General features: G+C 35.3%; 1 protein-coding gene across 4 annotated transcripts in view; it reads left to right on the top strand.

Moving 5' to 3' along the window:
• The window catches only part of PRP4K (pre-mRNA processing factor kinase PRP4K), a 42,388-nt gene that overhangs the window by 6,541 nt on the left and 9,343 nt on the right, over positions 1 to 26,504 (top strand). For all 4 annotated transcript variants that reach the window (XR_013999379.1, XR_013999380.1, XR_013999381.1 and 1 more), the window contains exons 2-11: positions 2,207 to 3,406; positions 6,117 to 6,293; positions 9,745 to 9,900; positions 11,464 to 11,545; positions 12,989 to 13,199; positions 16,398 to 16,471; positions 17,725 to 17,815; positions 22,709 to 22,856; positions 23,950 to 24,087; positions 24,739 to 24,892. Coding sequence is in view for 1 of the 4 variants with exons in the window: in XM_081145009.1 (XP_081001135.1) it covers positions 2,207 to 3,406; positions 6,117 to 6,293; positions 9,745 to 9,900; positions 11,464 to 11,545; positions 12,989 to 13,199; positions 16,398 to 16,471; positions 17,725 to 17,815; positions 22,709 to 22,856; positions 23,950 to 24,087; positions 24,739 to 24,892 (2,431 nt within the window). In the remaining 3 variants the exon portion in view is untranslated. The remainder of the gene's footprint in view (positions 1 to 2,206; positions 3,407 to 6,116; positions 6,294 to 9,744; positions 9,901 to 11,463; positions 11,546 to 12,988; positions 13,200 to 16,397; positions 16,472 to 17,724; positions 17,816 to 22,708; positions 22,857 to 23,949; positions 24,088 to 24,738; positions 24,893 to 26,504) is intronic.

The raw sequence follows: 26,504 nt of genomic DNA, 5'->3' as shown, positions 1-26,504 counted from the left end.
TTCTTGAGGATACTTAGAGGATCTTCAGTTAGCTTGACTTAAATTTTATACTTTGAGCACTTAGATTTTTACCTGAAAATCATTCTCAACCTTTAAAAAGGTTGTCCATACCTATTTCCATATCTTGAATTAGCCTAATTCGGTTTTTCTCAGACTTTTCCCCATTTGAATCAGGGTTCATATGTCTCACCTGGATTGTGGGGTGGACGATTTCTGGGCAAGGGTTACCTATATGAGGGTGTAACCTATACAAAGGTGTAATCTATCTTCTACTTTTGTGTTTTTCCCTCCTCCACAATTGAGCCTTGTTTTTTGTTTTTGTTTGTTTGTTTTAATACAAAGATATTACACTTTCTTTTTCCAAGTCTTTTGAGAACATTTGATGATCCAGAGAACACTACTGTATTTATCCTGTCTTCTCATACCCTATTAGAAACAAGTAAACTCAGACTAAAACCTGACTCTCACCAGAAGACACAGCTTCCTTTGCAGCTCTTTTCTAATACTTTTTTCTTTCCTGCAGTCTATCATACCAGAAATGGATATTGGCAATCTGATATCTAAAAAATTCAAAGTTCTTGCCATGTGGTAGTTATGTTCTTCATAGTCTGCATACCCTCTCATTGTCAACTAGTAACTTTTCAAGCAAACCTCCAGTGTGTCCTTTATTGAACACAGACCTGGCCGGAGGACCAGACTCTTCGCTAACCCCTGTCCTAAGGGCAGTGTCATTACAGACAACCCATTCAACAGCCTTATCTTGTAGTTCCTGGGCCTTTGACTCCAGTGAGCATGTAACTGTATCTCAGCCACTCACTCTCAGAATCTCATAATGTATCTTGTCATCTGGAATTGGTACACTGAGATCGTAACCTTCATTAGACCAGTTTCTTCCACAAGTGAAGCCCTGACAACAATGGTCTGCTTTGAGTTGGCTATATATAACTGTCTTTTGTTACTTTTCCCCCTCAAAATACCTTTTTCCCCTTCTGGTTAATTTTTTACTCATTCTCTAGGACAGTGTTACAGTGTTACTTTCAACTCATGTACTTTCCCAATAAGCATTTCTTATTCCACCCAAAGTTCCTGCTTAACAAATAGCTTGGGTTTTTCTGTAACCTCATACAAGATACTTCCCTTGACCATTTTCAAAATGATTTTAGGTGATCCTTCAGTGTTCCCATAATGCCGTTATTCGTGTCATTATCATTACACTTTCTTTTCACTGAAGAAAGATTTTCTTGAGGGAGGCAGGTATTGGTCTTCTACATCTTTGTTTTCCTGCTACCCAGACTAAGGTCTACATTTAAGTATAGGTGATTTTTAAAAAGAGATTGAATGAATAGATTTATTAATCCTTAACTTGCAAGAACCTATTTGTAGTATATGGCATAAACAGTAAACTTAGTGAAAGTACAGGAGTGTGTAATTTGAAGGACTTTGACAAAATATTTCATATTTTGCTCCAAAAATAGTATGATGTCCTATGATGTCCTGAATTCAGATAAAGTCTGGTTTTGGTCTCCTGTTCTAGAATGTGATGATATAGTATGGAGTGACTTTAAAGGGTAAATTTAAATATTGCTGTTGTAGCCTGTGTTTAACCTGGAAATACTGAACAGCAAGGATTTAGCAAAATAATTTAGAATCATAAACTCTTTAACTCAGAATAGCCCCAACAGTTAAGCACAAAAGCCACCTAATAATGTGAACATATTTTGGGGAAACTAATCTCTTCATTTGAAACTTAGTTGAACAAATATTGGGTTAAACCATGTGAAATTGCTGATTTTGAACTATTGACCTGCAAAAGACCCTTTGATGTGGTTCAATCGCATGATTGCTCAGTGGCTGCTACAGGCCAAAAGTCTTAACTCCTGGTCAGTTTACTTTGAAGTTTTAACCCTTGGAGGTTTGTTTATAGTCTCGACATCAGCCACCAGTGCAGATGATGGAGTGCTTATTTTGAATATGGCTCAATATTGGCCCTAGAGATTTTTTTTTTTTTAAGTATGCTTCTGAGTTTCAAGCGGAGAAAGATTAGTCTCCCAATATATTATATATGTATTTTTTAAGAAAAAAAAAAAAAGAAAATAGAGGATTCTTTGTGTATTACATTGAAATGTATTTTATCATCATCATTTTGTTAAGACCCTGAATGCTTGATAAATGATATGATTTTAAAGTGTGTTTGATACATTTATAGGATGGAAGATGCTGATAATTCTGAAAAGAGTGTAAATGAAGAAAATGGAGAAGTATCAGAAGACCAATCTCAAAATAAGCACAGTCGTCACAAAAAAAAGAAGCATAAACACAGAAGTAAACATAAGAAACATAAACATTCCTCGGAGGAAGACAAGGATAAGAAGCATAAGCATAAGCATAAGCACAAGAAACACAAAAGGAAAGAAGCTGTCGACGCTTCTGACAAAGAAGGGTTGTCTCCAGCCAAAAGAACTAAACTTGATGATTTAGCTTTGCTGGAAGACTTGGAAAAACAGAGAGCCTTGATTAAAGCCGAACTTGATAATGAGTTAATGGAAGGGAAGGTCCAGTCGGGGATGGGGCTCATACTGCAAGGTTATGAGTCTGGCTCGGAAGAAGAGGGGGAGATTCACGAAAAGGCAAGAAATGGAAATAGGTCTAGTACTAGATCTTCAGCTGCAAAGGGGAAACTTGAACTTATGGACAATAAAAATAGTACAAAAAAGCGAAGTAAAAGCAGATCCAAAGAACGGACTAGACATAGGTCTGATAAAAAGAAAAGTAAGGGAGGTGTTGAAATAGTTAAAGAGAAGACAACTAGGAGCAAATCAAAGGAGAGGAAAAAGTCTAAAAGTCCATCCAAAAGAAGTAAGTCTCAAGATCAAGCAAGAAAATCAAAATCTCCTACCCTTAGAAGGCGGTCTCAAGAGAAAATTGGGAAGGCCAGATCTCCTACTGATGACAAGGTTAAAATTGAAGAGAAAAATAAGTCAAAAGATAGAAAAAAATCCCCGATTATAAATGAAAGTAGAAGTCGTGATCGAGGCAAAAAATCCAGATCCCCAGTTGACTTAAGAGAGAAATCCAAAGACAGAAGGTCACGGTCCAAAGAGAGAAAATCAAAGCGGTCTGAAACTGATAAAGAAAAGAAGCCAATTAAATCTCCCTCTAAAGATGCTTCTTCTGGGAAAGAAAATAGGTCACCCAGTAGAAGACCAGGTCGTAGTCCTAAAAGAAGAAGTTTGTCTCCGAAACAACGTGATAAATCAAGAAGAAGTAGATCTCCACTTTTAAATGATAGGAGGTCTAAGCAGAGCAAATCACCTTCTCGAACTCTGTCTCCTGGTAGAAGAGCCAAGAGCAGATCCTTGGAAAGAAAACGAAGAGAACCAGAAAGGAGACGACTGTCTTCCCCAAGGTAACTAACTCGTTTTCAGAATGTTGGTGCTTTTACCAATGCACCAAATTTTAAAGGAGAAACTAGAACTTGTGGACAATGAAAGATGAGAGAGTAATGAGTTTTATAGTTTAGGTCTAATCCATTCCACTTACTATGTTAACATTTGCACTTTTGTCATTGTATGTCTTGATTGCAGGCGATTTACAAATACTGAAGTTGGTGACAGAAACAGTTTGTTTTCAAGTTCTTAATCTAGTATCTAATTTGCAGACTCATTCCTTTAAATCTGAGTAATTGGGCAGATAAAGCTCTGTATACCCATTTATGGGGAGGGAGTATAGTTCCTAGAGGGAATTACTACTTCTCTGAACAGTATAGGCTGAAAATTTTAACTTTAAAAGGTTCAAAAAGGAGGTATAAGTTTTAAGGTTTGTGATCTGTTTGTTCTCTTGAATTGTCATGATTTCGAATTCTAACAATATAAATTGGGACTATAATTGCTTTTGGCCCCAAAATATAATGAAACTGAAAGTGGAAATTTTTTGTTCCTAATTCATATACTTATAATCTAATTGTTGCAAAAAACCTCTTAAATTTAGCTAGAATAGTATAAGAAATGATTTTATTTTTTACCAATAATAATAAAAACTTAATATTTATATAATATATTTGGTCCATCAGTTCTTTTCTCAAATTCTTGTGATTCTCGCCTCATGAGGTGGAATGACTATCATGCTTAATTTATAAATGAAAAAAATAGATTGATCCTATTTACTAGGATCATGGAAGTAATAAATAGTTAAGACACAGAAAGGATTTTGGTAGGGAAGAGTGGGGAATTGTTGAGACTAGTCTCAACTACTTTAAAACAGATTTTTTAATATCTTTATTTTCAGTGATTAGGCATGTGAAATTATCGGCCAACTTTCACTTAAAAGAGCTGGCTTATTCTGTGTAAGGATATGAATTCCCGGCCATTATTGCATATTTACATTTACTATGTGTGGGTTTAAATATAAGCTAGAGTTGATTATATTTTTCAAGAATTTTCAAGAATGCTCTTTTCAAAGAGCTCTATTTTAAGAGATACTCTTGATTCTTTACTTCTAAGTTACATTGTAATGAAATGGCCCCTTTAGCTTTCCTGCACTGAGGCAGTTGTTAATGTTACTGATTATGTTATCTAAAGTGTTTCTTAATGATCCTGGTCTCTTTCAATTTGCTTTCAGTTTGTGAATGATATTCTGAAGAATTTATTAAGGACTACAGTTGAATTTTTTAAATATATTTTTAATTACAGAAGAAATGCTAATTAAAGAGAAATTCAAATTATGCAGAAGCATGTAAATTTTCTCCCTCTCTGTTCTTCTTCCACTGCCACTCCTACAAGGAATCCATCTTCCTAGCCCTTTTTCTGTGCCCATACAATTATATGAATGTTTTTTCTTACAAAAATGGAGTAATACTATTCATCTTAACAGTGATTTGCTTTCTTTCATCAAACACTTAGAGAGAGAGAAAGAGAAACATTGATTTGTTGTTCCTCTTATGTATTCGTTGGTTGATTCCTGTGTGTGTCCTGACCGATGATTGAACCTGAAACCTTGTCATTGCTCTAATCAACTGAGCTACCCAGCCAGGACTCTTTCAAAATTCTTTATGTGACAGCAACATATTTCACGATGTAGATGTGCCATAATATATTTAATTATTCTCTTGTTGAAACTGATGAAAATTTAGGTCGATTACAGTTTTTCGTGATTGTAAGCAAAGATATCCACAAGTTATGTGTGAGGTTGCTTTGTAGAAGAGATTCATAGACCTGAAATTGCAAAGTCTGTGGTTTTGTACATTTACATTTTAGAAAGCTACTACCAAATTTCCTTCTAGGAAATTTATACCAGTATGTACTTCCACAACTAGATGGACTGCCCTTTTTCCTAAACGCTTACTTATATGTCCTCTGTTCTAAGGTTAACGTTGATTGTAAGATGCTATTAAATGTAATTGATATATTTATTAAAAATAAGACTATTAATTGCAAAAATGTCAAAATTTAGAAATAAAAGTCTTTAAACTTAGGAGATGGAATATCATCACTCACTTGGTGAAGTTGTGAGTTGTTTATCTGTGGTTAGAATCAGTGGCTTTAACCATAAGAATAATATTTAATAATTTTTAAAATTCTGAGATCAGAGTAAATAGGCTTTTTCGGTGTGTGCCTACCATAACACCAAAAGGTCCTTTAATCATTTGAATTTGAGTTTTGTTACAGAACATGTTAATTTGTGTTTACTATCTTTAGTTTAGCATGCCCTTTCTTTTTAACATTATGAACATTTTGGCCTATTTAGTTTTAAAAAAACATGGAGTGCTTCATGAATTTCCTTGTCATCCTTGCGCAGGGACCATGCCAATCTCCTCTGTATCATTCCAGTTTTAATGTATGTGCTGCTGAAGTGAGCACTGTGAACATTTATTTTTAAAGGTGTTTTCCTTCTAACAAACATTTCGGAAAGATAGAATTTTTTCCCCAGTAACGTTTTTGCATGATTTTAAAAATTATAAACATTAATGATAGAAAATTAGAATAATACCTAAAAGCACAAAAAGGGATTTTTAAAAAATCACTGATAGCATGCCCTTTAAGATGTTCATTACATGTAGGAGAAATTTATTTATTTCGACTTATTCATTTTCCTATTAACTTGTATTTGGTTCCCTTAAGAACACGAACTCGAGATGATATCCTCAGTAGACGTGAGAGATCAAAAGATGCCAGCCCGATCAGCCGGTGGTCTCCCACCCGAAGAAGAGCAAGCAGATCTCCCATCAGGAGACGGTCTCGCTCCCCACTCAGGCGGAGCAGGTCTCCCAGAAGAAGAAGCAGATCCCCTCGGAGAAGGTAAAGATATGTTACCTTTTGTTTCATTAAACTCAATGTTTACTATGGTTTTCCTTCAAATTTAAATAAATCAGTGTTACTAAAAACTCTTTTAAAAGTAGGACATTTTTTCTCTGTTTTTTGAGAGAGAAATACTAAATGAGCCAGGCTTAGGATTTTTTTTTTTAACTGTCAGGATAGATCATAGGGTAGTAAATAAGTAGCCCAGCTTTCTGTGTGTCTGGCAGTGCTGTACTTTTCTGTTAGCTTGTATTTGGTCCCCTTAAGAACATGCCTCAAGATGATATCCTCAGTAGACATGAAAGACTGGGCAGAGACCTATTTATAATTCACTGTAGTAGAAACTATTTTATATGAAGCACATGTAGTTAGTTGGTTAATTAAAAAGGTTGGCTTTTAAAGCAGGGAATCAATTTAAAATACCACATATACATTAAATATTTTAACCTAAAGCATAAGTGGTTGTTCGTTTGCTAATCTTTTAACATTTTTAATTGAACTGATACAGGAATAAAGTTTAAAGAGACAGAACACCAAAGGCTTATGTTGCAGCCACTGGATATATATCTTTACATATCTCTGAGTATTTTGTATCCTAGATTCCTAAAGTAGAACTGCTTTGTCTAAGCATGTGTTTGCTTAAATTTTTTAAAGTTATTGCCATATTATCTGTTGATTTCCTTCTTTGGACTATTCATTTTTAATATTACCTCTCACATGTTTCTCTTCTGCCTGATTTCATCACCTTTCTGTATGCTTCCAGATATAATCATTATTATGATCATAAACATTGTTCCTTGCTGAGCAGATAGTTGGGGGAAGAGAGGACCTTCATTCTAATGCTTTTAGCCTTCAGGCTCCAGGTGATCGATAGGCCTGCTTGTATAGTTACCATTGTGGAATGTGGTTCCTTGTCCTCTTGGTGTTCCCTTGTTTTTCTTTTGAGTGTGATTCCATTTCCTGTGTCCAGTGTCTACTTGTGTTTTACCTCCTTGCTTTGGTAGTGAGTCTCCAGTAGCTTCTTGAGGAAAGTGCGTGGAAAGGACTTATATGTTTTGGGATCTATGTCTCTAAAAAATGCCCTTTATTCTCATTGCTGATATGTCAAGGAATACAATTCTAGGTTGACATTTTTTCTTAGAATTTTGAAATTGTCATTTATTACTCTAAAAACAGGAATTTTGAAATTGCTATTCCACTGTTTTCTAGTTTCAAATATTGCTATTGAGAAGTCCTATTCTGATGTCAGTTTTTACAAGACTTGCTCCCACCCCCCTTTTTTTAATAAATGCTCTGTGTTCTGAAGTTTCACTATAATGTGCCTTAGTGTGTGGCTTTTTCTTTCCATTTATTTTTCTGTGCACTAGATAGGCCCATTAAAGTAGGATGATTATGGCTGCCTATTCTGGGAAATGTCTCCCTTTTTGTTTTTGTTTGCTTTCTTTCCCATTGTTTTCTGTCCCCCCCCCCCCAATTGGACCTTCTGTATTATTCCACTGATTTTTTTTTTTTTTTTTTACTCATCTTTTATGTTTGTCCTTTTGTTCTTTTAGTCTAGATTTTCTCATTCTACCTTCTTACCCTTCTACTGATTTTTCCCCCCCAATCCCATATATATATATTTAAATATATTTCCAAGGTATTTTTCCCTGTTTACTTTTTTATAACATTTTACTTTTATTTTATGGAAATAGTACCTCTTATATCAAAGATAATAATGAGTTTGTGTTTTTTTTTCTCTTACCTGTACAGTTGACCCTTGAACAACACAAAGATTAAGGGCATCAAAAATTTACCTATGAATTTCTGTTCTCCGAAAATTTAACTACTAATATCCTACTGTTGGCTGAACAGTTGATTAAAACGTGATTTGTATGTTGTTTGTATTATACATTGTATTCTTACAATAAAGTAAGCTAGAGAAAAGAAAATGTTCTTAAGAAAATTATAAGGAAAGAAAATACTGTATTCATTGAAAAAAACCCATGTATAAGTGACTGGCTCAGTTCAAGCCCGTGTTATTCGGGGGTCCACTGTGCTTTGTTTCTTCCCAGGTGGTGTTCTGCTGCTTGTTCACCTTTCATTGGAGTTCCTCCCTCGGATAGGTGGTGTTTACCTTTCATTGGAGTTCCTCCCTCAGATAGTTGGCTCTTCCCTTGCTGCCTGCTCTGATTTAAAAGTTAGGAACTGCTCACCAGAAGCTTTCTCCCATTCCGACGATGTGGATTAGTGGGTATCGCTTCAGGGTGATTAGGTAGAGACTTCAGCATATCAACAACTATATGTCTTTTCTTTTGAGCTTGTGAGTTTTCCAGAATCCTCTCATCTGCTGGAGAGTACAGACATGGCAGGCACTAGAGTTTTGATCCTTCATATGTAAACTTCCCGTTAATCCTATTTTCTCTTGTGTCTCTCCTGAACCTTGGGCCAGTTTTTACAACTAGCACATCTCTATAAAATAAATCTTAGCACCTCTGTATTATAAAATACCTTAAGTATTCTGCCAGAATGTGAAGGGAATGGTTGGCATTTTCTGTCAAGTCAGGAAGGGGAGTGTACGGAGTCAAGCTGTTCCTACAGGCTTTGAGGCAATTCTTTTTAGCTTTTACCTCACACTATATCCTTCAGAGGACATAGTATCTCCCATTTTAGGGGCTTTCTGGAGGTTTGTGGCACACACTGACTTGTTTCTTTTTTACCTTGTTTGTTCCGATTGGACTGAGATTTGATCTGTAACTATGCTTTTCTATTTGCACATTTCAAGATTTTGTTGGCATCTCAGCTGTCATGTCTCTTCACATTTTCTTTGCCTGAAGATTTTCTTTTTAATTCTTCCTTTTACTGTCCTTTTGGTGAGGTTTTAGAAGAGATCTTAGATAAACATGGTGGTTAGATGTGATTAATGGAGTTTGACAATACTTTATAGAGACTCAGCCTTGTGTGTTTGGATTGCCACATCTTTCTAACATAAACTTCACCCTTAATGCTTGAACTATAATAACAGTTTCTATTTGTTTAACACGAGGCATTTATAAAAATGTCTGAGGGCCATGTTAATTAAACTTTGGATTTTGGTCATATTTGTCCTTCCCATACCTTATCAGCAGCAATCTTTTCTAAAATCAGGTTTATTGAAACAACATTTACATAAAATAAAATTAACCCTTTTTGGTGTAAAGTTATATGACTTTTGACAAACAGCTATATTACCACCATAATCAAGATATAGAACATTTCCATTACCCCCATAGTTCTCTGTGCTCCTGTGTAGCCAGTAAGTAGAGTAGCTGTGTTTCATTTATTTTCGGTTAAGCTGATTATTCCAATCTTTCTGATACCATGTTATTTTACTTTAAATTTTAATTGACTTTTAAAATACTTTATTTTTAGAGCAGTTTTAGATTAGCAGCAAAATTGAGCTTTTGAAAAAAAATCTTTTCTCCTCAAATAGGGACAGAGGTCGGAGAAGCAGATCACGCATGAGAAGGCGGTCTCGATCACGGGGTGGTCGTAGACGTAGGAGCAGAAGCAAAGTAAAGGAAGATAAATTTAAAGGAAGTCTTTCTGAAGGAATGAAAGTTGAGCAAGAATCTTCATCTGAAGATAAGTAAGAGTGGAATTTTCCCATAATTTTCTTTTTAGAGAAACTGTTTAATATTTATTTTGCACCTGAATATTTTAAGTGAGCCCATTTGTTTGGTTCTGAATTTAAAAGTTAATCTTTGTGCATATTTTATAGGTTATATGGCAGATGTCATGGTTTTCTGAATTTAGATGTTTTAGTTTTGGCTAGAGGGAATATTGGGCTATTACTTTATCATGAGGTTTCCCTTCTTTCTTATTTTTTTAAATATGTTTTTATTGATTTCAAAGAGAGGAAGGGAGAAGGAAAGAGAGATAGAAACATCAATGATGTGAGAGAGTCATTGATCGGCTGCCTCCTGCACACCCCTGACTGGGGATCGAGCCCACAACCCATGCATGTGCCCTGACTGGGAATTGAACCATGACCGCCTGGGTCATAGGTTGACACTCATGAGCCACACCAACCAGGCTCCCTTCTTTATTTTTATTAGGACCAACAGATATATTAGTCTTGCCGATCTTAATTAGCATTTTTGTGGGGGAAATTTTTATACTAAGTTTAGACTTTTTTATTTGTAAGATGACACATTGCAACTGAGGCTATCTGGTGGTAGTTATATATGTTAAAATGTGGAAAATGCAGAAACAATTCAGTGTCTGATAGTACAGTGGGGAAATTTTTTAATGCAACCTTAGTTGTCTAAAGAAAACATCTCAAAAATAAATAAGACTGATTTAGAGCAGTGATTCTCAACTGTGGGTGATTTGTCTCCCCATTTGGCAATGTCTGAAAACATTTTAGGCCATCCAGTAGTTAGAGGCCAGGGATACTGTTCAGCATCCTCCACTGCACAAGACAGTCCTCACAATGAACTGTCAAAATGTCAGTAGTGCTAAGGTCAAGAAACCCTGATTAGAGCTAGGTGATGAGAAGATCGAATTGGGGAAAGGTGTATACCTTCAGGGTCCAGTTTGCTTACTCTTCTGTGGTGGACATTAAGCAGACCATAGAAAAGGCTGCACTGGGAGGAATCATCAAGACTATGGAGAAGTTCTGTAGTGGACAGTTGGGACTGGTCTGGGTCAGTGTTTGGAGGTAGAGCCACATTCCCTTTCAGATTGTATGCAGATGTTTACATGTGCATTTTTGATGGGGAAAGATCTATAGCTTTCAAAGGGCTCTGGGACCCAGAAAAGGTACCAGCTTATTTATCTGTCGTAGCCCTCTTATTTTATAAGCGTGAAAACAGAATAGAGGAGTGAAATTACTAATACTAAGGTCATGGCAGAGCCAGTGATGACATTTTTTTAAATTTAAGGACCTTTCTTTTGTTCCCAATTTTGGTGCCATGAAACAGATGAGAAAAATGAGATACAGAAGGTTAAATTACTTGCCAGGATTTCAAACCAGGCACTGAGACAGTTAAGAAACAAAGATAAAGAGAGTAAGATAACTTAAGACTTTTGCTCAAACCTAGAGATCACCTACATTTTCTAGCTTTTATTCTTAAAACATATAAATTTATGATTTTGGAATCTAAGGATGTTTAAAATTAATTATATGTATATTTGTAATTTTTTTAAGCCTTGAAGACTTTGATGTAGAAGAAGAAGATGAGGAGGCCCTGATAGAGCAGAGAAGAATACAGAGGCAAGCAATTGTTCAGGTGTGTGATTTTCATAAAATTTTGATCAGTACTCCTTAAATAATCAATATTTTAGTAAAATCATGGCTTTTTTACTTAAAGAAGTGACAATAGTAGCAGGGAGTCAGTGCGGGGGGTAAAAGGAGACATCTATAAACTTTCAACAATAAAGATAAATTTTCAAAAAGTGACAGAAGCAATTCAGTAGGTCTTGAAAAAAATGGTAGCTGCTTAATAAAATTGAAATGGTTACCCTTTTGTTATACATAAGATTCTGATATAACCCTCTTTTGTAAGACAAAAAATTTGAAGATTGCTTTTTTAAGTTAATGAGCAGGAAAACCCTCATAAATGACTGTAGGATAAATTGAAGGAATTTCATTTAGAAAAAAATTATGCCTCCTATTATTTGAAAGGAAACAAACTTTTTAATGTCTAATAAAAAGGCAGATTTTTCTAACTAATGCAAATGTGATTGTTTAAATGGAACACCTGAAAAGTAACTTTAAGACTAGTTTAGAACTAGGTGATTTAAACAAATGGGTGGAAAATGTTGCACATAGTCCTTGATATAGTTATTTAATGATAAGGTGAACTGCCTTGGAAGATTGTTTTTCTTTGGCCATTCTGAGATAAGCCATGGCCACTAGATCCTTTGGATGGTAGTCCTTGGGAAGTGTCTTCTGTCATCGTTAGGGTAATTTTATTCTAATGATGGGAAGGTGAATGATGGAGTTAAAAGGAAGAATTCTGAAATACATGAAAAATGTTTAGATACTATAAGGAGGATGGCAGACAAAAGGAAAGAACAGTCATGGCAGCTCACCTAAACACAGAGAGCAAACCATAAGTTAGGTAATGGTATGTCAGAGTGATGGAAAGAATTTAAATCAAAGAGGCCGTAGGGCAAAACTGGAATTCCAGAGGAAACTTACCTTGTGTGGAGCACTGATGAAATTGTTGTCATTGAACTGATACTCGTAAAGACTTGGTTGAAATTTTTTTGTTTTTGCCCAGGTCCACAATCCCTTATCTCCAGCCCTCGGGGCCAGATGTGCTTCAGAACTCAGAAATATTTGAATTTTAGAAAGGTAATATGGTGCATCTGTGTATATTAGCCCCATCAGTGGGGTCTAGAAAAGTACCCCATCTAATACATTAATATCTCTGCAGCAAGGCTTATTATGTTCATGTTGGGGGAGATAAATAAGACTATAAATAGTGTCATATCTGTTTTGGTCAGCTTTGCCACCTAATGAATATGCACCATATATAGAAAAACTATTTTAAGAGTTTTGTGGATTTTGGAATTATATAAGGGATTGTGGATCTGATTCAATGAAGGTTTCGATACCTTTAAAAAGTTTTAACATTATTTGACTTTTTAATACAGTACCTCTTAGCAGATATATATTTAGATAGCATCAGATTTTGTGAAAATAATATACTCTGTTTTTATTACAGAAATATAAATATCTTGCTGAAGATAGCAATATGTCTGTGCCATCTGAACCCAGCAGCCCCCAGAGCAGTACTCGTACACGGTCACCTTCTCCAGAGGACATTCTGGAAAGGGTAGCTGCTGATGTTAAAGAGTATGAACGGGAAAATGTTGATACATTTGAGGCCTCAGTAAAAGCCAAGCATAATCTAATGACGGTTGAACAAAATAATGGTAAGTTAGATTTTTGTTTTGATCATGCTTTTCTCTGAATTTTTAGCTCTGTAACTTCATGAAAGAGATTGTTTTGGGATGGGTAAAGTGAAAGGATTTAGGAATGCTACTCCTGCTAAACTTACAGTAATACAGTGTTCATGTATCCCAGTGAATATTTTCTATTGATATTTTTTATTTTCATAACCAGAACAGTATATTGAATTCCCACATATTCATAACCTTTTGTTAGGCTTGCCTAGAGTATTTTAAAGCAAATCCTAGCCATGATTTCATTTCATCTGTAAATATTTCAGTTTGTATCTTTATTAAAGACTTGATGGTTGGTTTGAATCAAAATCCAAATAAGATGCACATATTCTATCTGGGGTATATAAATTGATTTCTAATGTCTTAAGTCTTTCTTAGCCTTAATAGTTTTTTTCCTCCATTCCGTCCCCCCATTTACTTATGAGGACACCAGGGCCATGTGTGCTGTAAACTTTTCCATTCTGATTTTGTCTGTTCACATTCTTGTGTCCTTTATCTCATTTCTTCTGTCCTCAGTATTTCTTGAAAACTAGTGGTTAGTGTTAGAGACTTAAATGGATTTAAGTTTAAATTTTTTTGGCAAAAATACTTCGTAACTGGTGGTGTGTGCTTGCATCATCACACCAGGTGCAAGTGGTGCGTGGTCGTCCTTAGTTTTCCGTTCGTCACCTACCCTGGAATGTAGTTTGCACAGGGAGACGAGACAGATGCTTGATTATTTTCCTTTATTGACCAGCTTTTAGCATGGAATACAGTTGGTGCCCTGGGTCCTCCACAAATGACCAACGAGATTTTTGTTGGGTTTTAGTTGGTATGTTTTTGTACTTGTGTTACAATCCATTGCTGTCATTTTTGTTTTTGAAGCTCAGATTGTTCTCCCTTCAGCTGAGATGGGGAAGGAGCCCTTTTAAGTTGGTTTCTAATGTCTTTTGACCCAAATCTTGCAGTATTTAATATAGCTCTTTTGCTTTCTAGGTCAGGTAGTAAATATTTTAGGCTTTTGTAATTATTTTAGACTTTTTTTCTGTGTTCCAACTACTTAACTCTGCTGTTGTAGTGCAGAAGTAGCTACAGCCAGCATATATGAGTGAGCATGGATGGCTATGTTCCCCAAAACACTGTATGGACACTGAAATGTGAATTTTATAAAATTTTCATGTGTCACAAAATATTCTCTTTTTTTAAATGTCTTTATTGATTTCAGAGAGAGTAAGGAAGAGGGAGAGAGAGATGGAAGCATCAATGATGAGAGAGTCATCGATTGGCTGCCCCCTGCACATCCCCTCCTGGAGATCGAGCCCACCTCCTGGGCATGTGCCCTGACCGGGAAACAAACCATGAGCTCCTGGATCATAAGTTGATGCTCTTATTTTTGAGCCACGCCCTCTGGGCACAACCTTTTCCCCCAAACCTTTAAAAATGTACAAATGGACCCTACAAAAATAAGCCAGGTTCCAAATTTGGCCCAGTCTTTCGTTTTCTGACTCCTGTTCTACCAGAGTAAGATATCCTAGGCTCACCTTGTGCATATCTTGTCTCAGGCAGAATTGGCTTTTGCTCCTGGTTCCTTTAGTAGGCAGATAATCATTTATAGATCATAGGGCACTTTGAGGTGCTCATTACTCCTGGGCCTTTTTTGCAGAGAAAGCTAAGAAATATATACATTTTTGGAAAAGAGGAGTTCATACTGGTATTGCCCATTAAAATTTGAGATTATAGTGCTTTTATTAACTAATTAGATTTTATATTTCTATGTCTTTTACTGTGAAAAATGTGGTTCCAATAACATGATAACCCAGGTTATTATTTTGGAACTTTCATATATACACAGAGTTGTCAGTATAACTATCAATATTAAATGTACTGAGTGCAAATTGAAATTTGTCCTTGGAATGCATTGCAGGTTATATAGTCACAACTCTGTTTTAAAGTTGTGCTGCCAATTTGATAGGTTTAGGTTTCTTTTCATTTGCTTTTGATTTTTAATAATTTTCTGGGATTTTGAAAATTATTAAAACATCTTTCATGTGTATGTATTTGTGTTCTACCTACACAGGCACAAAAAAAAGCATACTATACACACTCATCTGTATGAAGATACCTTTACTCCTTTTTATAGCTGCATATTATTCCAATGCGATATGCCATAGTTTCTTTAATCTGTCTTGTAATGGTGGATATCTGAGATGTGTACAGTTGTTGACTGTTCATTGGAGCATTAGTTACAATAGTTTTGTGCATTACGTCATTTTTTTATGCTTGCCACTGTATCTTTGAGATGATTTCCTTGAAGTGGGATAGCTGGGCCAGAAGACTGAATGAATATATAATTTTTCTGTATATTTCCAAATTCTCCTATATAATGGTTGTACAATTAATTGCCATCCACAAGCAGTGTCTAAGTGCTTGTTATTCAGAGCCTTGTTAACAAAGTGTTGTCATACTTGGGATTTTTAGCCAGTCTCAAAGGAGAGATATAGTATTTCACTATAATTTTAATTTGTATTCTCTTTTTCTAGGAACTCTTTAAATTTTTTTTTATGGAATTATTGGACTTTTTAGGAAATATATATAGATCTATATCAATCTATAATGGGGATGTTAACATTTTGAGATTTAAGTTGCAATTTAGAAATATAAGTTTTATTATTTTTTAAAAAGAGTTTTTTATTGAATTTAGAGAGAGGGGAAGGGAGGAGAGAGAAAGAAAGAGAAACTGATGTGAGCAAAACATTGATTGACTGTCTCCTGCATGCCCTTCCTGGGATCGAGCCTGGGCATGTGCCCTGACCGGAAACTGAACCAGCAACCTTTTGGTGCGTGGGACAATGCCCTACCAACTGAACGACACAGGCCAGGGCAGAAATACAATTTTTAAAGAGGCACTTTCATTTTAATACATAATCATTGTTTAGCTATTAGCATATTCATTTAACACTGGTGAAAGAATTGATATTAGATCTTTCAACTTTATGAAATGTACCCTTTTAGTAAAAAGTGGTTGGCTTTATATATCTAAGTGTTATAAGGTGATTTTAAGTTGGTTATTAATGAAAAACTGATGTGCAAGAGGAAAAAAAGTTTAAATTGCTGTTAGTGGTTTTCCATTATTTGTACTTTAATTTGTAGCTCTTCACTTTTCAAATATTAATGCTAATTTTCATTAAGGGTCATCTCAGAAAAAGCTTTTGGCACCTGATATGTTTACAGAATCTGATGATATGTTTGCTGCATATTTTGATGTAAGTAATTTAAGTCACAAAAACACAACTATTAAACCAAAAAATGTAGATAACAAATATGTATTTTTGTGTGCTTGTGAGAGAGAGCGAGAGAGAGAAGTGGAGATGGATAAAGCAAATTAATAAATGCTAGCTAGCATTTGGACAACTGGGTGAGGGGTATCTGGAAACTCTGTACTAGTTTTGCAACTTCTAATTCTGAAATTAAGTTACAATTTTAAAACAAACAAGCTGCCATTACTTTTTTGAAACAACTGTTTTCTTAGATTTACAAACTGTGTGTGTGTGTGTTAATGTTACATTCACTTTGGGTTTTTATACTGTAGGTGATGGAGAACTTACGGATTTGGGACCTAATAAAATTCATTGAAGAGTTGAAAATGTTATAAGGAGTGGGTTAAGAAATTTTGTTTTTTTAGCTATTTTTATCAGTGGCTTTTGAAGAAGTTTTCAAACTGATATTCAAAAGTAAGAACGTGAGAAATAGGAAGCTTTGGTAAGAGGAGGTGCGAAGGATAAACAAACATATAATGGAAATTTAAAATGGAATAGGATAAGCAGCCAGTGCCCAGATCCCAGCAGACATTGGTAATTGACTTAAGCGATATATCACATATATATTTTGCAATAGAAGGACCCCCCCCCCGAAAAAAAAGATGGGTTAAGGGGGTTGAAATGATTACTGAGTCATCATTTGGTTGATGCTAAGAGATCTCCTGGATATCATGGGGAGTAATGTGAGATAAAGACTCTTCAGAAGTACCAAATACTCTTAATTTCCCTCACAGGCTCAATTGGTACAGCCAGTGACATTCCATACATATGTGGGAAGACAACCAAGGGGTGTTACATGGACAAGGCAGTAAAAGAAATGTGAAAATTGGTAGAAGAGAGAGTTGTACAGTGATTGTTAACTGAGTGTCCATCCATAATTTTTGTCTTCTATCAATAGCTGTGGAAAATCAGATCTGGTTTGAGTTTTTATTTTTATTTATAATGTCTTAGTCATTCCCCAAAGTTTTTAAAGATACTTCATTACTTTTCCCCCTAAACATTATTATGAGACAGGAGACTCTGGTAGTCATATTTCATTCACCCTTGTCACATTTACATGAGTTATAGTAAGAGTTTGATTGGGCATGAACTGTTTTATTAAATTATAGTTTGTTTCACCCATTTTTGTTTTAAAGGAAGTGCTTTAAATGTCAGGCTGATTAGTGGGTAAATAGCTCATATTGCCTCCTTAATTTCAGAGTGCTCGTCTTCGGGCTGCTGGCATTGGAAAAGATTTTAAAGAGAATCCTAACCTCAGGGATAACTGGACTGACGCAGAAGGCTATTATCGTAAGTTCAAAATTATTATAAATTTTATTTATTTAGTTTTTATTGTTGACAGTATTACAGATGTCTATTTTCTCCCTTTTTACCTCCCTCCACCCAACTCCTGCCCCACCCCAGGCCTTCCCCATACTATTGTCTGTGTCCATGGGTTATGCATATATGCATAAATGTTCTTTCGTTAATCTCTTCTTGTCCCCTACCCCATCCTTCCCCCCTCATTGAGATCTATTATTCTGTTACATGCATTCATACGTCTGGACCTATTTTGTTGGCCAGTTTATTTTGTTCATTATATTCCACGTATAAGTGAGATCACGTGATATTTGTCCTCTTAACTGGCTTATTTTGCTTAGCGTGATAGTCTCCAGGTCCATCCATACTGTCTCAAAGGGTAAGAGCTCCTTTTTTACAGCTGAATAGTATTCCATTGTGTAAATGTACCAAAGCTTTTTTATCCACTCATTTACTGATGGGCACATGGGCTGTTTTCAGATCTTAGCTATTGTAAGTAATGCTGCTGTGAACATAGCAGTGCATATATTCTTTCTGATTGATGTTTCTGGCTGCTTAGGATATATTCCCAGAAGTGGGATAGCTGGATCAAACAGCAGTTCCATTTAAAAATTTTTGAGGAACCTCCATACTGTTTTCCACAGTGGCTGCACCAGTCTGCATTCCCACCAGCAGTGGGTTCCCTTTTCTCCGTAAACTTGCCAGTACTTGTTGTTTGTTGATTTATTGATGGTAGCCATTGTGGCAGGTGTGAGATGATACCTAATTTAGGTTTAATTTGCATCTCTCTGATGATTAGTGACGTTGAGCATTTTTTGATAGGTCTCTTGGCCATCTGCATGCCCTCTTTGGAGAAGTGTCTATTTAGGTCCTTTGCCCATTTTTAATTGGATTGTTTGTCTTCCTGGTGTTGAGTTGTGTGAGTTCTTTGTATATTTCAGAAATTAACCCTTTATCAGATGTGTGATTGGCTAATCTGTTCTCCCATAGAGTAGGTTCCCTTTTCATTATCTTGATGGTTTCTTTTGTTGTGCAGAGGCGTTTTATTTTTTCCTGTGTTTATTTTTTCCTTTCCCTTGCCCTAGGTGTTGTATTGGTGAAAATATTGCTATGTGAGATGTCTGAAATTTTACCACCTATGTTTTCTTCTAGGGTTTTTATGGTTTTGCAACTTACATTTAAATCTTTTATCCATTTTGAGATTATTCCTATGTATGGTGTAAATTGGTGGTCTAATTTCCTTTTTTTTTTTTTTGCATGTACCTGTCCAAATTTCCCAACACCATTTATTGAAAAGACTCTCTTTATTCCATTGTATGCTCTTACCTCCTTTGTCAAATATTAATTGACCGTATTGGTGTGGGTCGATTTCTGGGGTCTCTGTTCTGTTCCATTGTTCTATATGCCTTCTCTTGTACTAGTATCAGACTTTTGAACACAATGGCTTTGTGTATAGTTTGATAGCTGTTATTCTGATCCCTCCAACTTTGTTCTTTTTCATGATTGCTGGGGCTATTAGGGGTCTTTTTGGTTCCATTTAAATTTTTGGAATATTTGTTCTAGATGTGTGAAATATGCCATTGGTATTTTAATAGGATTTGTGATGAATCTGTAGAATCCTTGCACATATATGTGTGTTCAAAGTTTTTTTTTTGTAATCCTTTGTATTTCTGTGATGTATTTGTTATTTTGCCTCTTTGTTTTCTGATTTTATTTATTTGGGTTCTCTCTCTTTGTATCTTGATAAGCCTGGCTAAAGGTTCATCAATCTTGTTCATCCTTTCAGAGAACTAGCTCTTGGTTTCCTTCTCCTTGAACTTTTGTGTGTTTGTATATATATTTTAGTCTGTATGTTATTTATTTCTGCTCTGATCTTTATTATTTCCTTCCTTCTACTTACTGTGTACTTTTCTTGTTCTCTTTCCAGTTCTTTTAGTTTTGGGTTAAATCGTTTATTTTAGTTATTTCTTGTTTCTTGAGGTAGGCCTGTAATGCTCTGAACTTCCCTCTCAGACTGCCTTTGCTGTGCCCCATAGATTTTGGGTGGTTGTGTGTTTATTTTCCTTTTTTTCCCGGGAAGTTTTTGATTTCTGCCTTGATCTCATTGGTCATCCATTCATTGTTTAATAACAAGCTATTTAATTTCCATGTGCTTGAATGTTTTTGAGATTTTTTATTGTAGTTTTCTAGTTTTATGCTATTGTGATTGGAGAAGATGCTTGATGCGATTTCAGTCTTGGATTTGTTAAGACTTATTTTGTATTCTAACTTGTGGTCTATCTTTGAGAATGATCCATGTGTACTTGAGAAGAATGGATATTCTGCTGCTTTGGGATGAAATGGTCTGTAAATGTCAATGATACCCATTTCTGATCTAATGTGTCGTTTAAGTCCACTGTTTCCTTGTTGATATTTTATCTCAAAGGTGTATCCAGTGATATTAGTGGGGTGTTAAAGTGTCCTACTATGACTCAATTGCTATTGATCTCTCCCTTAAAGTCTTCCAGGAGTTTTTTTTACATATTTAGGTGCTCCCAAGTTGGGTGCATATATGTTTACAAGGGTTATATTTTCTTGTTGGAATGATTCCTTTAGTATTATGTAATATCCTTCTTTGTCTCTTGTTATGAAGTCTGTTTTGTCAGATATGAGTATTGCTACCGCAGCTTTTTTTTTCATTTCCATTTGCATGAAATTTTTTTTACCATCCCTTCCCTTTTAGTCTGTGTGTGTCTTGTACTGAAGTGGGTCTCTTGTAGACAGCATTTATGTGGGTTATGTTTTCTTATTCAGCTCCTATTTCTGTTGATTGGAGCATTTTGTCCATTTACAGTTAAGGTTATTATTGATAGGTATTTATTTACTGCAGTTTTTTTTCTTTATAAATATGTTCCTCTCTCTCTTGATTTCTTCTTCTTAAAGCACTCCCTTTTACATTTCCTGCAATGCTGATTTGTTGGTAATATACTCCTTTAGCCTTTTTTTTTTTTTTCTTCTTGTCTGGGAAACTCTTTATTTCACCTTCAGTTTTAAATCATAACCTTGCTGAATAGAGTAGTCTTGGGGGTCACATCCTTGCTTTTCATTGCTTTGAGTACTTTATGCCAATGCCTTTTGGCCTGAAGTGTTTCTGTTGAGAAATCAGCTGACAAATCTAATGGGTACACCCTTGTAGGTAACTTTCTGTCTCTTTATTGCTGCCTTTAAGATTATTTCTTTGTCTTTGACATTTGCCATTTAATTATGATGTGTTGGAGTGGGTCTTGTTGGGTTCATGTTGATTGGAACTCTGCGCTTCCTGAACTTGTGTGACTTTTTCCTTCACCAAGTTAGGGAAGTTTTCTATCATTATTTCTTCTAACAGTGTCACTCTTCCTTGTTCACTTTCTTCTTCTGGTATCCCTATGATGTGGATGGTATGTTTCATGTTGTCCCAAAGTTCCCTTCAACTATTCTCCTGCTTTTTAATTGTTTTTTCTTTATTGCTGCTCTAATTGAGTGTTTTTTTCCTACCTTTTCTTCCAAATCACTGATTAGAATTTCTGCCTCTAATGTAATTTTGATTCCTTCCCGCGTATTCTTGTTATCAGGTATGTTGTTATTCATTTCCCATTGGTTCTTGTTCATGGTTTCTATTTCTGGTTTCATGATGCTGTACTTCCAAGTTTCTTGTAATTCTGAGTTCCTTGACCATCCTTATAACCATTACTTTGAACTCTATATCTGGTAAATCGCCTTCATTTTGTTTAGCTCTTTTTCTCAAGTTTCCCTCTTTTCTTTCATTTGGTGGTTTTTTCTTTGTCTCCCCATTTTTGCTCGCTCTTTGTTGTTGTATGTATTAGATCAAACTGCTATGCCTATCAGTCTTTGTCGGGTGGCCTTATGTAGTAAGCGTTCTTTGGGACCCAGTGGTGCAGTCTCTGATCTCATGAGCTGGATGCTGTAGGAATGTCCCTTGTGTGACTTATTTGGGCTCTCCTGTTGTAATTGGATGTTGATTGTTGTCCCATTTGTGGCTGGAATCTTCTCTCAAGCTGGCTGACTGTAAGGCTCACCCCCAACTACATCATCATGCAAGCTGTTGTGCAGGTGCTGACAGAACAAAACAAAACAGAATAGAACAAGAAACCAAACAAAACATACAAAAGACCCCTACAATAGCAACAAAAACAATCACAAAAGAAAAGAGAATTAGAAAACAGAAATGCAGGCTTGATCTTGGCCCTGGTCAGGGCTCGTGCAAGAGGCCACTAGTCGATGATGCCCCCCCCCCCCCGAAAAAGCAATGGAAGAAATATCCTCAGGTGAGGATTAAAAAAAAAAAGTGTGGTTCATCTAGCAGCTGCTGAATACATGTTGTATTCCAGTAGGCAGCTCAGAAGCATTGCAAATTGAAGTGAGGTAAAGACTTGATGTACAACTTAATAGATAGATTATTTCCAGCCATGAGATAATCTTGCAGAAGGAAGGGGTTAGTACATCACTTGCTCGTCTTGATCTGAAACCAAGAGAAACAACATGCAAGGAACGTGGGGTACCAGTCATGCAGTATTTGTCATGCAGGACTACAGTTGGAAACACTTCAGCCAGCACATTTCTTCCATATTCAATGTTAAAAATCATCAACATATGATAGGGCAGCAAAACTCTCCCTTGTAATGATTGAAAGTGAGCATGCAATATTAACCACACGAAAGAGAGTGACCAGTAGAGGCTCAGCCTTGATTCTCTGTGATGTCTAGGAAGCCAAGCATGAAGTAGAATTTGACACGTGTTTTAAGTGGCTGTACTGTTTCTTACTTTTTAATTTATTCTGTGTATCTCAGAGTTTTATTTGGTAATCTCTGTGGTCAAAATTCTAATTTTTTTAATTTACTCTTTTAGGTGTGAACATAGGTGAAGTACTAGATAAGCGCTACAATGTGTATGGCTACACTGGTCAAGGCGTATTCAGTAATGTGGTACGAGCCAGAGATAATGCAAGAGCCAACCAAGAAGTGGCTGTAAAGATCATCAGAAACAATGAACTCATGTACGTTCAGAAAAATATGTGATGAAACCTTTAACAACACAGATATTTACAAATGAAAACATTTTTAAACGCCATTTTTAAAAAGTAACCTGTGTAAAACAAGTATTAGAATGATAAAATGACAGTATTTATTTTTTACTGGATTTTTAATTTATAGCCATGTGTTATATGTGAAGTACTGGAACTATAGGCTGATTTGTATTTTTTTTCAGTGCATTTCAGTACCTACTGTGTGCACTGATGTTAACTTAGACTTCTTCCTTCTACTGACTTTCTTACATACCTTAAACTAAAGACCAGAGGTGAGAAATAAAAGGATTATATTGATTAGCTGTCACTGATTAGCATATGGTGGCCTGCTTTTAAAAGCTGGTTTATCAGATAGTTCTGGGAATTATTTGTATTTTCTTCCTGTCTCCTTTTTCCTTTAATAGAGTTACTTAATTGCCACACACACAAACAGTCTACCACACACTGAACTGGTGTTAAAGTCAACTTACTATTAGTTTTGAAACACTGAAAAGAAATGTAGATTTATAGTAAAGTCTTAAGCTGCCCTAGGGTTAGAAAGTGTTTTTTTGTTTTGATGGTTATCCCCAACCACTGTATTATAGACACTAACTTTAAAAAATGTAGCTTATTGAAAAATTATAACTAGGATTTTAGAGGAAAGCCAAATATCAATATTTGGTGAGACATTCCCTAATTAGACTCTTAAGGAACCAAGACTGTATACAGTGTGGTTCCATTCCACTTTTGTTAAACATAATATTTACATCGAGACTTGAGAATAAAATGTGCAAGATTGAATTTCCCTTCAAGCAAGGTGAGTTTATTCCTCAATGTTTCTGTTTTGTTGATTGGTTATTTTGGAAATTAACTTCATGAAAACTGTATTTGATTAAATATAAAATATTGTGTAAAGGATAGAGACTTGTCATTCCTCAACAGATTTATTGTTACTGCTTAAAAAAAGACAAACTAATTAACATCACCTATGGTACATCATACTGGAACTAGCAAATACGTATTATTTAGTTTAACTAAATTCTGGATGTATTTAATTTTGACCTAATTTTCTTTTTTATTTCAGGCAAAAAACTGGTTTAAAAGAACTAGAATTCTTGAAAAAACTTAATGATGCTGATCCTGATGACAAATTTCATTGTTTGCGGCTCTTTAGACACTTTTATCACAAACAGCATCTCTGTCTTGTATTTGAACCTCTCAGGTACAGTGTCGGAACCTGTACATTAAACTGAAAATTCAGTTTCTTCATCTCTTACTACCTCACTTTAGATAAATGCCATGACAAATTTTCTGGGTATTTGATTATTTATTTTTTCATTTAGCTCTGCTTTTTGTTTTTTAACTTTGGGGTAAGAGCTGGCTTCTTGACAATCATTCATGTATAAACATTAATTGACTGCATAGTATGTGCCAGTTTACTAATTGCTTTTAGCCTTCAGCTCAACAAGAGAAATTCTCTGAAAATACTTCAAGGATTAAGCCAGGATGAAAAGAAATGGAAATAGTGGAATTAGAAATACCATTTTGATCTTCAAAAGTGTGGGTTTGTTGTTAGGCTTTCAAATATAAACCCATTCTAAAATCAGTCTTAATTTTACCATTGCATATCTTTTCTTCTATTTTCAAAATAGAGTTTCATTGGAAGATTGTGTTATGTACACACCATTTCATGGGTTCTCATTTCAGTGTAGAATAAAATTGTCAGATATTTTGGGGTGGGGGTCTTGAGCAGAATATTTTTGTTGTAATTTGTATTTTGTGCTTGATTTTACTTTATGCTTAAGTGTTTTTGCTTTTTTTAAATGCCCATTTTGCATTTTAACGCCTAAATTTTTTTTTTCTCTCTTAAAAGTATGAATTTACGAGAGGTGTTAAAAAAATATGGTAAGGATGTTGGTCTTCATATTAAAGCTGTAAGATCCTATAGTCAGCAGTTGTTCTTGGCATTGAAACTCCTTAAAAGATGCAATATTCTACATGCAGATATCAAGCCAGACAATATCTTGGTAAGTCAAAAAGTCAAGGGTGCCTTGTACATCTGATATGTATCTTCTTTTCAGTAATGTGAGATTACTACTATATTATTTTAGACATAACATCTTCAAAGAATAATATACTATATTTATTAACCATTACAAATGACTTTATCAATTTTTACTGTTTTGGAAATTGAGCCATGAAATTTTAAAGTATAAAGAAAGAGGAGCTAGGCCACTGTCCCAATTTTTTCCTTTTAATTGTTAATTTAGAGTACACACAAATCCCAAGAGTGCTTTAATATAGTAACAATGGGCTTCTTCTGGCAGCAAAAAAAAGTGTTGCACCTGTTGCTGTTTTGAAATAAGGTGTGTTCACACTTCTTTGTTCTTTGATTTTATAAACTGATGGAGTTAAGAACATTTAAAGGAATTTTATAGACTGATGGAATTTGGGACATTTAAGAGAATTTGCCTTTTTTTAAGCAGATATATGGAGTTGAGTTTAAAGGTGCCCAGGAGTAATTCTTTTTTCTTTTATTCTTTATTGCTTTAAAAGCAGTGCCTTCGGGGAGCCCAAACACAGTGAAGCCCACTTTCCTAAAAGATGCCTATTGAAAAGCATCTTTCGCTGTCTTGACCTCTTTTAAGTAATGACTTCAGATGTGGTAATATGCAGATACACCATGTTTTTGTTTTTGAAATTTAGAAATACATATCATCATAGTGCAGTGATTAATGCACACACACACATTCTTCCCCTCCCTGGCCCCATTTCTTCACCCTGTTCTAAGGTTTTCAGAGTCGGGGCATGTGTGCACTGTAGGTAATTCCAGGTTCATCTTCCAGTCACATGTTCCACACTTTAGAAAGGTTCTGATCTGATTAGAGTATTTCCTTTCGCACTACCACATTAATAGTGGGGCATTCTATTTTGATGTTTGGTTTGAGTTCGTAATGTATAGGATATCTAATGTTACATCGTTAGAAGAGCTGAGTAATTACAGTGAAATGGTAGGTATATTATGAATGAATTGTATACTTGTCCAGTCAACTTCATAGTTGATATTTACCTCAATTTTTTCTTTCTTTTTTAAATTGTAAAATATACTGTCCATATTAAGAATGTATAAAATACAAACAGTGCAAAAGGTAGACTGTGAACCTCTGTGTAACCACCATGGAGGTTGATAGAAGCTCTTGCTTTTAAAACTTCATTTTTCTTTGAGTTATTGCTAAACTAGTATAGGTTTTCACATGGGTTCTGAAACTGAATATTTTCCCTTCTTCCTAAAGAAGGAAAAAATAGACATCAGAGACCACATGGAGCTGTTTAATGAAAATCCAAAGCTTTAAGCTGACGACTTCAGCCATTAGAAGTACCATATTCCTCATGAGGGGGTAGTTGTGTAGCCAAACTAAAGTTCAAATAACTGTGGACACCCTGCTGTTGTTTAAGGCATTTTAGCCAGCCCAAGGGTTCCACTGGTAGATCCTAATTTTAAAATGGTCCTGGGATTTTTTCTGCGTATTGCAACTGCATTCTTACATAGCTGAATGCAGTTTATACTTTAAAAAGCTTTGAAAGTAGTTTCCCTTTTGAAGATACCTGTTTTGCTGATCCCCCAGATGAAGAGAATGC

The sequence above is a fragment of the Miniopterus schreibersii genome, assembly GCF_964146895.1.
Source record: "Miniopterus schreibersii genome assembly, chromosome: 8".
NCBI lineage: Eukaryota > Metazoa > Chordata > Mammalia > Chiroptera > Miniopteridae > Miniopterus > Miniopterus schreibersii.
The sequence above is the reverse complement of the archived record's forward strand: the minus strand, read 5'-3'. Positions and strand labels throughout refer to the sequence as shown.